The sequence below is a fragment of the Prunus dulcis genome, chromosome 7 (assembly GCF_902201215.1).
Source record: "Prunus dulcis chromosome 7, ALMONDv2, whole genome shotgun sequence".
Taxonomy (NCBI): domain Eukaryota; kingdom Viridiplantae; phylum Streptophyta; class Magnoliopsida; order Rosales; family Rosaceae; genus Prunus; species Prunus dulcis.
Genome location: NC_047656.1, coordinates 14,742,320 through 14,756,012, shown reverse-complemented (window position 1 = coordinate 14,756,012; position 13,693 = coordinate 14,742,320). Strand labels below are relative to the sequence as shown.

Here is a 13,693-nt window from a genome sequence, read left to right as displayed (position 1 = left end):
GCTTATCTACTCTTGAACAACTATGTGTGCTTTGCATTTATGCCAACATTAATGACACCTCAAAGAAAAACAGAGTGCATTGATTATTTTTCATTGAAATAGTGGGAAACTGAGAGGTGTTCAAATTTCAAAATGGTCTGTCTGAGCAAAATGGATTATTATGAAATGACTAAACTTTTTGTTTTTAATTGACATCCAATAATTAAAGCATAAAAACAACCCAAAACAAGGGTTTCGCTCATTATAGGACTCGACCAAACATCGCATGACACGAACTAGGCAAATTCCACGAATACTCTAAAATTTGTAAGAAGTCGGGGGTGTTTAATCTAACATTTAACTATTGTTAGAAGGGAGGGAGATGGTGATGATAATGTCAGTCATTGAGGTACTGGGATGGGAAGACAAACTAACTCCTCACCCCACTTGCTCCTGACTGAAATCTTGTGACTTAATAGTAATTTCTTGCCTTTGAATGATTTCAAGTGAAAGAATGGTGGTTTGGTGACTAATCATTTGACAAAATGCACAAAATAAGGATAGTGTGGCTTATTTGGGCACACCCACTCAGCCATCTTCATAGGAAAGACAATAAGATGCCAAGCTATAAAGATCCAAAATTTTCAACAAAAAGGAAAAAAAATAAAGAACATTGAGTTGGCTACAAAAGACTATGTGGGTCACAAGGTTTGATTTTGTGAAGATTGGTGCAACCCAACTTTATTAGTATTATTCAATCCTTACACTAGAAAAAGGCAGGTTTGAATTGGTCAAATGTGTCTTGACCATAAACACACCAGCACTAACATTATTATTATTAAACTTAGACAGACGACATCTAATTAAACAATCAAACCCCTTAAAATGGATACGATGGTATTCATCTTGTGGCTTTGAGCTGCCGTTATTCAAATTATCCCCATCTGTCCATTATTTATGCTGGCACCACTCTCAATCTGATAAGGCAGCTACTGCTGGCCAGCATTGGACAAATCTCAGAGTTGCTACTTTCCTGCACAGAGCAACATCAAGGATCAATCAATGGGCTTATGATCTACATCAGGCATAAAAAGGTTATTAATTTAAGCCACTCAACACAAAAGGAGACAGATTTAGAATTCTCTTTTTCTTCATGTCGCACGCCACTTTTCCTATTTGCCCTTGTCTCGCCACCCTACCTCCGCCTCAGACTTAAACTCTTTGAGGCATTTTGTCGAACATTTGACCCCGTGACATTCATACTCATTGAGAATATTGAAGACTATTAACCATGTGATCGATTTTTAAAATATAACATCGATGTGGTTCAAATTCACAAAAACATGTCAAATTGTATAACAAGAAAATATGAACCTATTTAATTAATAAACCCTAAAACATACATGCCATACACATGCATCACATTAAGGTTAGCTACACAAACATACCAAATATTATACTCAACATACCTATAGTACTAATTTGGCAAGTTTTGAGTTGAAAAAAATTAAAAAAAATGATCTAGTATAATAAAATACCTGAGGCTGAGGCCACAGATTGTTGGGGAGTAGGTGTCCCCTGCTTGGGGATGGCCACACCAGGCCATGAGCGGCACATGCAATGCTTCCCCTCATCTATGCTGGCGTACAGGGTGGCCAAGTGCTTACCACATCCTCCCCAGGAGTACTTCCCACATTGCTTGCAATCCACTCTGAAACACATCGTTTTGGGAGAACTCTTGATTTCAACTCAACCTTAAAAGCTGAAGTTTTTCTCCTGGCTTCGGCTTTGGCTTGGCTTTCTCCTTATCCAATTTTAAGGTATTAATACGATCAATGTCGCTCTGATATCATCGACTTGTTTTGTCTCAAATGCCACTCAAACCTAGTGTTGAAGCTATCGCTCATTCGCTTTCTGCATAGTAATTCTCCTACTTTCTATTATTTTTTAATTAAAAAAATAAAGAATAATAAAATAAAAACACATTTTTAAATTGTCAACAACCATTTCATTGTGAGCAATTTCGACACATGTTCTGGAATTTTACAATGTGGCCTAGTCAAGATGCTTTCATGATTCGCATATGAGAACTTTCATTCAATGGATTATTATGTGAGAAAATTAAAAACAAATGACAGTACTTAATTAGTTTGAACTACCGCCGTAATTACATCCTCGATGCAGGTAAGTTTATCTTCCTCTTGGGCTTGATTGTCGAAGCTTAATTCCAATTATATATTGTTGTAATTAGTGATGTCATAAAAACCCACGTAACGTAATTAGGTCAGAACTTTATTTTATGTTTGGTTTGTTTCACTAAGAGCACGCCCAGCGCAGGACCCAACCCGAGGGAAAGGGCCCCCAGGCGAGCCCGAAGACGCTCCAGCGCGAGGAAGAAGGCCCGGGCAGCTGTTGGGTCCCACGAGCCCGGGCAGGCCCAAGGGCAACTTCAGCCTGGGTTTGAGCCCGAGTTGGATGACGTCAGGGCTGACGTCAGCACGCGGAGTTTAAATTTTTTTTACCGTTGGCGCGTGTAATTCACGCGCCAACGGTAAAAATATTTAAACTCCGCGCGCTGACGTCAGTGATGACGTCAGCCCTGACAGCAACCAACTGTAAAAAGCCACGTGTCGCGCCAGGGACGCTCCGATGGATTTTTTTCCAGAAATCCGACGGTCCTCGTTTTTTTTTGCTAAAAAAATTGCAAAAAAATTCTGAAAAATTCTGAAATTTTTTTTAAAAAATACCAAAAAATTATGTATTTTTTCCCTCTAAATACCTAACCATTTTATTTACTTTCCACAAAAATCTTCATACAATTCTTCTCCATCCCCAATATTTTTTACTCTCCACTCACATTATTCACTTTCCTCACCAATTCTCCACACAAACTATTCTCCTTCCAATATTTCTTACTCTTCACTCACATTTTTCACTTCCCACACCAATTCTCCATACAAACTCTTCTCATTCCAATATTTTTTATCCTCCACTCACATATTTCTACTACTTTCCATTTGTTTAAAAAAAAACAAAAACAAAAACAAATGGCATCTTCTGTCGAAACCGGGGGTTTGTGGTCAACTCAGGAAGATATTGCGTTGTGTCACTCTTGGGTGAACATTAGAATGTGTTTTGTAAAATATGAGAAATGAAGGAATAGATAAGAGATGGTGTGAGAGGTATGAGGCCTCTGGTGTAGTTTTATAGAGGGATTCAAAAGATAGAGATGACACGTGGCACAATTTTAGAGGATGAAAATCTTATCTGAAATATGAGATTATAATTTTAAAAAACTATATGAAAATCTTATCTGACAGAGATGACACGTGGCACAATTTTAGAGGGTGAAAATCTTATCTGAAATATGAGATTATAATTTTTTTAAATATCTGAAAATCTTATCTGACATGGGACACGTGGTACAATTTTAGAGGGTGAAAATGTTATATGAAATCTGAGATTATAATTTTTTTTTAATGAATATCCGAAAATTTTATCTGGAATAAGACACGTGGCAATTGAGATTCTCATCCGAAAATCTTTTCTGAAAAATAATGGACACGTGACAACCAAAAATATTATCCGAAAATTTAATTACAAAAGATTATCAAAATTAATGGTTTAAAGTATAAAAAAATAGGAAATAAAGTACAATGAATAGTATTTGCCTTAGACTTGCCCTAGACTTAGCCCTCATGGGTGGAACCACAAATGGCAAGGCTGCCACTATTCACGTGAATAATGACAGCCCTTGCCTTAGACTTTGCCCTTATGGGTGGAGTTACTCTAAGAAGAAAACCACCCCAAGCTGATGAAAGATGGGCTTCAATGGTGATTAATGTTAAACCAGTGAAAACAAAACACACAAACACATCGTTATCAGAAATAACTAGGATTCTTCATCACTTAACAGGTCCAGTAAACATCAATCGCTCTTGTTCCATCATCACTTTGTTAGGTTTCAATCACCACATGTTCTCTTGATATTGTAGCCAATTAGATTTAATTTAATTTAATTTACTGTGCAGTAAAATATATATGTGCCCTTTCCGGATGATTAGATGTCAAGACACAATAATATTAGAGGACCAATTTGAACATCCCAACCCAAGCCAAATGTGAAATGGACCCACCAACCAAGCCAATTTCACATGTTCATCATCATAAATTAATAAATCAGGTTTCAACGGTTTTGGCTGTAAATTAATGCTTTCTTACTGGCTCGCTGTCTTGTGGGATCACTTTGAGTTGCAAATTTTGAAATCAAATTATAACAACTAAAAAGTTTTCTTTTAAGATCGTTATTCTAACTTGCGGTGGTGATGGATTGAAAGTATAACAAATCGAATCGAATAATATGACCAAATTTGAGCAATTCCATTCTTAAAAGGCCATCTAGTCATCACATCATGAGTCTTTATGGATTTTTTATTTTCTTCTGCAAACATTGGAAGATTATTCTATATATTAATTTATATTTTCTTTTATAAACATTTAAAATTAAAGTAGATTAGAGAAAGAATACAAAGATAGATCATTGTTGGCCAATCTGATAATGCCTATATTACAATACTAGCTTCCTTGGCTCACTTTTCCACTATGGTGCCACCCCATGTGCAATGAGTTCCCTCCTATCGACACTCCAAAATAATCATCTTGCACCTCGCAAGGGAAGAGCATATGATGACCTTTCTGGAGTGCTTGTAGAACTATGATTAGTATGAGAAAACATATTATGCTACCTTTCAATTTGTACAGACCATTTCATGGACACAAAACTAGCATGACTTGATAGCATGGAAAATATCCAACTAAACACTTTGCCAGTGACGAGTTCATCTCAATTTCTAGATAGTAAGATTTATCACCATACAAAAACTCTACTAGCCTACTAGTTTGAACTAGGAATCACTGCATAGAATACTAGAATCCACGAAGATTTCTCAAACCTATTCATACAATTACCGGAATCCATAACCTTCATCATGTGTTGCCCTCTCCCTTATCTTCAGATGAATCCAAAGCAGGTTTCTTCGCCGAGCTTGATTCCGCAGTGCCTGAGTGCATCAATACTCGCTTTACTCCTCTTCCTACCACACCGAGATGTGTGACTCCAGAAGTTCCATTCGTATGAGCAGTAGAAACAGTTGGGGAGTCAAAGCCTCCAATGTTGTCAGCAGCTCCCATCCGTGAAGAGCTCTGCCCTGCTGAAGATTCACTCTTCTCAGTGCCTTTTGCCTTGGCAGACGCCAATCCCAGAATTTCAGCGAGAATGGATTTTGGGTTTGAGGCCAGTTGTTGCAGATCTTCAAGCTACAACTCAAGAACACAAAAATCAGAAAAACATGTCTGAAACTGGAAAAAAAGGGTTAGAAAATTAATAAATACCTTCTTTTCCAGATCTCCAGAGAGTCCAGTTAGTGTTTCAATCTCTGCCTGCTTATCTGTCACAGTACTATCAGACTCTGTCACAGTTGAGGAGAGCGTGACACCCTGCTCCAATACAGAAGCAGCCGACGAGGTCGTAGATTCTGAGAAACTCCTTGATTCGAGCATGAGTCTCCGCACACGAGACTTGCAGATTGATATAGCCTTCTGGCAATACAGAATGGCTTCCTCAGGCTTGGAACCAATCTCCAAACACAAACATATTCGAAAGTTTCTGAATTCTCCAGTTAAGGTCACAAGTCCCTGGTCCAGTGGAATGGGGGAAACCAAAATGTAATAAAATAAAAACTATGGAAAAGAACTTATAACTTAATTTTTTGAACCAAGGTTCCAACTGACCAAGTAAATACATAGAACAAAATCTTTTGAAGAGATTTTGGCAAAGCCAACAGAGCATTTCAAATATGTCAAACTTGAATAGGATACAGTTCAGCTATACGTCGACTATCTGGCTCAACCAACCGCTCCAAAATGGAAAGTGCTTTCTGGTAGTCACTGAGAGAAGTTTCAACGTCCTCTACAAGAAGCAACAACAAAGCCATATAAGATGCTTTCGAAACAAATGCACCAAAAGTGTAGTGTGGAAGTTCACGAACCTCTTTCGCCTAAGGAAAGATATACAGATCTCAATTCAACTAAATTGAGTACATAACAAACCTCTTTCCAATGCAACTTCTGCCAAAGTTGATAATATGTCCACCTTCTCCATTGTGTCACCCGAGTGTTTTTCAACAATTGCTCTTGCAACATCTAGCATTTTCCATGCCAAATCAAGGTCAGTCTCATCTTCATCTGCTTCAACCAGGTCTTCAACATCACTATCATCATGTTCTTCTTCCTGGTCTTTTTCCCCAGAAACTGCCTCAGAAAAGGAAATGAACAACTGTTTTATGATACAGTCGATATAATAAGGATAAACACTGTAAACTTATAGTTACATTGGTAATTTGAATCAAATAATTCTCAACCCATCAGTTTTGGGACAGAAAACATCATCTTACACAATATTGTATACCTAAATTTATATCACTTATATGCTTTTCAGGCTGCACCATATTTTTGCAGGTAATGGTGCTTTATTAAACTTGTGTATGTCTGTGCATGACAGAGTATTTCTCAGTATCTTGCCGAGAACAGACTGTCAAATGAGTTTCTAAATGCAGACCAAATAAAATACTAAAACATCGATTATATGATACTTCAATTCCACAAAGATCTAAACCAGACTATGAGAGAACATGCACACACAAATGGATAAAGTTGATTTTTTTTCCTGGATGATATATTTGCAGAACAGTGTTCTTTTCGGATTTTCATCTTGAAATTTAAATAGGATGTAATACTCATGATGGTAATGTACCCATGATATGTTCCGTAACAGAAATCATGATTCATTTGATTATTCCAAAGGATTTGAGGTGGCATAATGATAGTAAAGCAGACTATGTAAGCAACTATGATGTCATCACAGAAACATGATAAAAATATCATTGCATTATATGTAATAAAGATATCATATTCGAAAATGTGCAACATTTATGCAAAAAGCATGCGCTTTGTTCATGATTGACTGCCAACAGATGAAAGTTCTGTATTAGATGATTATAATCAATAAGCATCACAAGTGACATACCACCCTCATCAGCTGCTCCTTCCTCATGATTCAAACTTTCATCCTGCTCAGCATCACTTGAAGCAGAAGCTGTAGAAGATTCACCATTTACAACATTCTTAACAGAACCAACCTTAGCAGATCCTTGGTGAGATTCACCCTCCTTCTTGGGTACAGCACCCAAGGGATCAGTCTCCTCTTGAGCTTTGTAGAGCAATGCACATCCATACTTATAGTATGCATTGACACACTGAGGAGCAAGTTCGCCATAATGCGCAACCCTGGTTTTGTTGACACAAATACAATAGTTTAGAATATTCCTCATCTGCTAATAAGCAACTGAGTTTAAATGAGAGTGGAAATGATGGCAAACATTTAATGAAAAAGCTTAGAAACATGTTTTTTTTTTTCAGGTTTCATTGGAGGGATCGAACCTATCCAAGTCCTAACGCATTTCGCTACCCTCCCTCACCACTTGAGCCCAATGAAAACCCGAGACACATTAGTAAGTATCACCAAGCAAATCCAACAAGATATGAAAGATAAAGAAATTGGTACTCTACGAATGCACGATTTGGAAACTAAATTGTACGCTTAGTGGGGCTCACGGGCACAATACCAATTTCTGAAAATGCAAAAGACTATGCAAACCAAGGCAACGGAAGCACAAGAAATCAATTAACTGACCTACAGTTAGGGTAAATGTTTGGGAAAGCAAACAAAGGTAACAATATTACAGCATCATAGACGCCCTACAAACAAATAACTTCCAAAAGGGCTCAATTTCAAAGCAAACAAAAAGAATGTGAAATCAGGCAAGCAAGAAAAAGCATGGAAATCAAAAACCCTAACCTGATTTCCAAGGAACGGCTGAAGCACTCGGTGGCCTCGCCGAAATCAGAGTCTTTGATGGCCTTGGAACCCTTCTCCATCAACTCGTCGGCAAACTCCAGCGACTTCTCGCGATCTCCATCGGAAGTGACAGCTGAAGCTTCCGCGTTGTCGTTGTTGCAAGTAGACTCGGCGCCTCCCTGAGCTCCCTCTGTGATGGTGGCCTCGTTGGACCTCTGAGCCTCCAGCGCGTTTTGGGGTAGGGTTTCTCCCACCGATGCCGACGCTTCTTCAACCATGGTTTCAAAATCAAAAACCTTCGTTCTGGCGCAAAAATGTACAGAGCACGCTTAGAAACCCCCAATTTTATAGAGGGAAAATGAAAATGGAAAGAGCACCGTTTTCTCGTCTATATAGATTGCGACACGGTGCGTTTTGTTGTCCAGGGCATATTCGTCATTTACAAATTTTATTTTATAAATAAAATACAGGAAAAGTGGCTCGAAGATTTGGTTAGCGTGTGGTATCAGAATTCACAAATTTCACAGAAAGAAAAGACATGGCTACTGCGAGAGCCTCAGTTCTAGCTCTCCACCCAGTGCGCAATGCGCCCCGCAACTCCCCCACGGCCGCCTCCAAACCTGCGCCGCCACGTGGACTCGCATTACCCGGGCGGAGACAGCTGGCGCTGTCGCTGACGTGGACGGCGGCGCTGGCGGCTGTGGCGGTGGAGGCGAAGGCGGAAGACATCGGGCTGTTTGGGCTCAAGAGGAAGCTGAATGAGGCGGAGAGGGGGACGGAGGTGATAGTGAAGGAAGGGTTCGAGGCGGCGGAGAAGGGCATCGAAACGGCGGAGAAGGGACTCGAAACGGCGGAGGAAGGGGTGGAGGCTGTGGTGAGCTTTGGCGGGCTAGCGCAGGCTGGAGCGGTGGCGGGAGCGGAGGTTGTGGGGATTTTGGTGGCGACTTCGGTCGTGAATGGGATTTTGGGGCCAGAGAGTTAGTTAGAAATCGTGAGCTTGTTGTAACCTTAATTTATAGTGCTGATTAGCTGCGTGGCTCTGTAAAATTTAAATCCAGTTTAATTTATATCGTCAAGTTTTTAATTATACGCGAAATTTGTTGAGAATAAATTCAGGTTGGCGTTCATACCAAAATAGCAACAAAAAAAGAAAAAGAAAAAAGATTGAGCTTTCGTGACCCGCCTGCCTGCAATTTGTACGGCAGTTCAATGTGCCACGAAAGATGACGAGCACCATAAGCCTTTATTTTATTTATAAAAAAATATCTAAAATCAGAAAGTCGTTATTATAGAAAAATAAAAAAAAAACGTTAAATATAGTTAAAACGTGAAAAGCCTCTAGTCTCGCTCGCTCGCTCATCCATAAAAGAAGCCATTGTACGGCATAGTGATTAATTAATTTAACCCAAGTGTCACCAGTTATCTGCAATGGCTCGCGTGGCTTCAAACCCAGTTGGTCTACATAGGTTCCGGCCATGTTTCCAGGTTGCTCAGCTTCCCCAACATGCTAGAACCTCTCTTCACTTCCGAAACGAGCACCGCAGATTTCCAACCGTTTCTTGCCAGCAAACCCCAGATCCAACCGAGACCTCCACAACGGTACGCTTAAATTTTGCATCTAATCTTTTCTGCAGAAGCTTAAAAAGCACTAGTTGGAGGGCTACAAGTGTTCCCTTTTCAATATTCTGCATATTTGCCAAATTATTTTTACTGGGTTTCAAGTGTTAAGGTCAATGTTGTTGTTTTTGATTGATAAAAGGTGGAGTTTATGATTATATATAGACTTTCCATTGGTATGCTGATAGATTTGAAATTTATGAGTTGGGCCATTGAAAATAGTTTAGTGCCTCCATTTTTGCTATATGGGCATCCAAAGTTTTGAGCTTTAAGTTTAGCAAAATGTCATAATTTTGTTGCATAAGTGAAGGAAACTGCAAAGTTGATCATCTGGCAAAGTATGCATGCCCATTAGTTCATAGTCTGAAAAAGTGTTTCTTTATATACGAAAAAAAAACTTAATTTCTCCTGAATTATGGTGCTTGTCCTTGTTTTCGTGGATTGTTGTATATCTGAGCCAGTGTTGGTTAAATTTCTTGTTTGAAAAGTTTTTCAAGTTTATTTTATCGTATGACTAGTGTTATCTTCATCAACTATTCTGATTCAGGAGAAATCGATTGTTGAGCCAGGCTCAGGCAATGATAGCAGTAGCCAAGCTACGAGTTCCTCAAGAGACTCTGGCCCTCCAAAGTTTCCGAACAAAAATACCAACAAGCAAGTAGCATTGGTTTCTACTCTTGCAGCACTAGCACTTTTCTTATCAGGACGACTAGATTTTGGTGTTTCTTTGAAGGACTTATCTGTTGCTGCCTTACCTTATGAAGAGGTGTGTTCAATTAGCTATGCTCTTTTTACTTTGTCTTGTGTAACAGGTTATGCAGATGGGTTGGTAGGCGGTTGTGATGAGCATGGTTGAGAACCTAGAAAAAGGTTTCTATAACCTCAAGCAATACCTTAGATATTTCAGTACAAATGATGAGGCTCAAACCTTATTTCATAATGGAATTTAAACTTTAGCGGATTTGTATGCTCTTAGACAGTGCACTAATTAGTACAAACAGGTTCCCTCATGCCTTTCTTAGAAAAGCAAGGCATATCTTTTGTTACTTATATTTTCTAAGTTCTCAATTTATGTACGCAAGCTTTTTCTTGATTTGTTATTTCCCCGTGTATTCAATCAGCTATTTGTGTTTTCCATAATGTACATGCATGTGAATGAATCTTTACATAATCTTCAATGTGATATCATTGCTGTTTTTGCTAATGATCTTCTGTATTTATGCTGATTAGGCTCTGTCAAATGGGAAGCCTACTGTTGTTGAGTTCTATGCCGATTGGTGTGAAGTATGCAAGGAATTAGCTCCAGATGTCTATAAAGTTGAGCAGCAGTATAAGTATGATCTTCAAGTTCTAACTTATTCTTGATTAAAATTGCATCTCTACTACAAGCTTGAAAATAGTGAATGTTCCTTCGTGGGTATTTATGTTTGAAACCCTTAAGATTCTCTAAATATGTAAGAGCTTCACAGTCTTTGATTCTCAAAGCTCACGCATTCCTGAAATGTTTACCTCATGCACAGTTTCTTCTTTTACCATAGATCTGTTATCATCTTTCACATTTACCACTCTTTTTATTCAGGGGTCGTGTAAATTTTGTTTTGCTGAATGTTGACAACACAAAGTGGGAACAGGAGCTTGATGAGTTTGGTGTTGAGGGTATTCCACACTTCGCATTCCTAGATAAAAAGGGCAATGAAGAGGGTAATGTTGTAGGTAGGCTTCCAGAGAAGTATCTGCTTGAGAATGTGGATGCCCTCGCCCGTGGAGAAGCCTCCATACCTCACGCTCGTGTAGTGGGGCAGTTTTCAAGTGCTGAAGCCAGAAAGGTTCACCAAGTTGCTGATCCAAGAAGTCATGGATAGTTGCTAACTTCTTTTGGAGAAGAACCCACCTAGTTCTTAAGGGATTTACATATAAAGGTAATAACTATCCAGCTGAGTAACTTATACTTAACGTGTCTTCGAAGATATTGCTTAATATTGAGTTGTTCACCCTGCTGAGTTCCAAGTACATATATTTGTTTGGTGAAAATGTTGCCATTGCATTTCATGTGAGACTGAATCTTGAAAATTTTCAACCTGCAGGTTAATATCGCAAATGATAGTGATTGCCGATCCTGAACAGATGCCTCCAGTGCATTATTGGCCAACTCCTCCAAGCTCATAGCTTTCTCTACAGGTTAAATTTGTACTGCAATTGTAAAGTCCTATCAAGGAAGAGAGTCCTTGTATTGTAACTTTGATATTTTGCTTAGAAATCATTAATAATATACACCTTCCTCGAATGAATTATGAGCAGAGCTTTATCTGCCTGTTGGTACAAGTGATATTGAGGGAGGGGGAATCGTCACACAACCTGGAGAAAAATCATAAGACCGATTGCAACAGAATTGGATGGCAGATTCCGTGACATTGGTAAAACCCAAAACCAAACTGAAACTGGGACCTTCAGATATGAATTGAAACAAACTGATCACTTGCCAAAACAAATATATATATACAATTAATCCGCTTACAAATAAAAGGTGATTTTGTTTACAATTAAGATCTTTCCAATTTTATTGTTATAAAAACTCAACAATGTTTTGACCTCATATCACCACAAGACTCTTGATATTGAGAGCAACAGGCGCCGCAAACTAACATTTTGCTCAGAAAACTGTAAGAAAGCTACAGGTCTAGAATGCTGGTGCTGCGCCTTCCACCAGGACTGCTGGCCAACTCGAGAAGAATGTAACGCAGGTTGCCACCCCTTGGCCCCTGAGCCTTGTGCCTGATAGCTATACCTTCTTCTAGCTTAGGCTCTATAATTGGATCTTCAACAAAGAGACTTGTGCCTCGGCTGAATTTTGCTTAATTTTTGAATGTGGTAAAATAAATCAATAAATAATGAACTGGATTGAGCCACTTTTGAAAAGTATTTTGGGAGCCATCAGGCTTTTTAATTTTTTGCAATTTGACAACACAAAGTGCGTGCGAACAAACAACAGCTTGTTTTGAGTTTAGAAAAATTCTTAGGCGTGACTACTGCACTGCGACTCTAATCCAAGTATCATAAATTAATCTTTACAACGGGACAATACACCACAAAGTTATGTCATAACAATAAGGTTATTTATATTTAAGTATCGAACTCATTATAAATATGTATCGTCCTCGTCATTCATGTGAGTTGAACCTGAGACCTCCTTCAACCAAGAAGAGACAAATACCACTAGACTAAATGTTAGTTAGTTCTTGCAAATTTAATCCAATGCCATGTTTGGTGACTAGAATTGGATTGGAATATGAGGTAGAATTGGATTGCATTGGATTACATTGGATTAGAAATGATGACACTAATCCAATGATGTGTTTGGTACTACACATGATTATGGGGTTGGATTAATTGAAATGTGCTATTTTACATGGCTTAGTAGGATTAGACATACTCCAATCCAACTTAATCGCAACATTTTGGTAGGATTCATAATCTTATTATATATGACTTTAGTAAGATTAGAAATAATCCAATTCATGTTGTTTTTAGGGCACCAAATATTTGACTAGGATTATAAATCCTATCCAACTACATAATCCAACTTACCAAACGGGGCTTAATTGTATGGGGAATGTTTAGTAAATAAAGGCATTCAATTACAAATGGTAAAACGACAAGTATATTGGATTTGCATCAGATTGACCGTAACCCAAAAGAAACTGATGAACTAAGACAATCACAACCGTTTTAGTATTGTTGGATTCTAATATTTCACCATGAATGTTCGCTAATAAATTTTCTTGTTATGAAACCCAACAATGTTTCGACATCATATCACCACAACAACAAAGTTTGCATCAAATCACTCTCTCTCAAACAAAACATCAAATGGCAATCAAAGTGCAGCTGGTTCTGTTCTGCATCGTCTTCGTAGCCCTCTTGGCTCTTACTGAATGTAAGCATCTATCATCTCCATGCTTGTCAAATGAAAGATTGATCAACACCTAACCAAGTTTACTTCTTATATTTTACAGATTTTATTTATATTTATTTTATTTTTCTTTTTCCATGTGACATCATATGATAATTAAACAGGCAAGGAAAGCAATGGTGTTGAGAATATAATGGCGAGCAATGATATAAGGGGACGCAAACTAACATTTTGCATTCAAGCCGGTAAGAGCGGACCACCAGGGTCGGATT

The 13,693-nt window shown here is 38.5% G+C and overlaps 3 protein-coding genes across 4 annotated transcripts; 2 read left to right on the top strand and 1 right to left on the bottom strand.

Annotated features, from left to right (window-relative positions):
• Nucleotides 1–4,504: 4,504 nt before the first annotated feature.
• On the bottom strand, nt 4,505–8,633 carry LOC117634231 (protein HGV2). Of its 2 annotated transcripts, none has more exons than XM_034368215.1 (6): nt 7,895–8,633; nt 7,064–7,323; nt 6,088–6,288; nt 5,857–5,947; nt 5,371–5,644; nt 4,505–5,295 (listed from the first exon to the last, which is right to left on the bottom strand). In XM_034368215.1, the coding sequence occupies exons 1-6, from the start codon at nt 8,170–8,172 to the stop codon at nt 4,966–4,968; spliced, it is 1,434 nt and encodes a 477-aa protein (XP_034224106.1). In that variant the 5' UTR covers nt 8,173–8,633; the 3' UTR covers nt 4,505–4,965. The 2 variants fall into 2 exon arrangements, with proteins under 2 accessions (XP_034224106.1, XP_034224107.1); XM_034368216.1 differs by having other exon boundaries at nt 7,067–7,323; nt 7,895–8,265.
• On the top strand, nt 8,405–8,983 carry LOC117634232. The gene has a single exon (XM_034368217.1). It carries the CDS (start codon nt 8,433–8,435, stop codon nt 8,874–8,876), a length of 444 nt encoding a protein of 147 aa, XP_034224108.1. The 5' UTR covers nt 8,405–8,432; the 3' UTR covers nt 8,877–8,983.
• Nucleotides 8,984–9,229: 246 nt separating this feature from the next.
• On the top strand, nt 9,230–11,799 carry LOC117634326 (thioredoxin-like protein HCF164, chloroplastic). The gene is made up of 5 exons (XM_034368391.1): nt 9,230–9,493; nt 10,059–10,277; nt 10,742–10,845; nt 11,091–11,430; nt 11,596–11,799. Exons 1-4 carry the CDS (start codon nt 9,323–9,325, stop codon nt 11,371–11,373), a joined length of 777 nt encoding a protein of 258 aa, XP_034224282.1. The 5' UTR covers nt 9,230–9,322; the 3' UTR covers nt 11,374–11,430; nt 11,596–11,799.
• Nucleotides 11,800–13,693: the final 1,894 nt, after the last annotated feature.

What these genes read in the sequence shown, in the direction of transcription:
- LOC117634231 (XM_034368215.1), bottom strand. Translation starts at nt 8,172, where the DNA reads ATGGTTGAAGAAGCGTCGGCATCGGTGGGAGAAACCCTACCCCAAAAC. An exon ending in AGGAGCAGCTGATGAGGGTG is followed by an intron (nt 6,289 to 7,063) that starts GTATGTCACTTG and finishes TTTCTGAGGCAG; the next exon opens with TTTCTGGGGAAAAAGACCAG. An exon ending in AGTCGACGTATAGCTGAACT is followed by an intron (nt 5,645 to 5,856) that starts GTATCCTATTCA and finishes TGGAGAATTCAG; the next exon opens with AAACTTTCGAATATGTTTGT.
- LOC117634326 (XM_034368391.1), top strand. Translation starts at nt 9,323, where the DNA reads ATGGCTCGCGTGGCTTCAAACCCAGTTGGTCTACATAGGTTCCGGCCA. An exon ending in CAACCGAGACCTCCACAACG is followed by an intron (nt 9,494 to 10,058) that starts GTACGCTTAAAT and finishes ATTCTGATTCAG; the next exon opens with GAGAAATCGATTGTTGAGCC. An exon ending in AAAGTTGAGCAGCAGTATAA is followed by an intron (nt 10,846 to 11,090) that starts GTATGATCTTCA and finishes CTTTTTATTCAG; the next exon opens with GGGTCGTGTAAATTTTGTTT.
- LOC117634232 (XM_034368217.1), top strand. Translation starts at nt 8,433, where the DNA reads ATGGCTACTGCGAGAGCCTCAGTTCTAGCTCTCCACCCAGTGCGCAAT.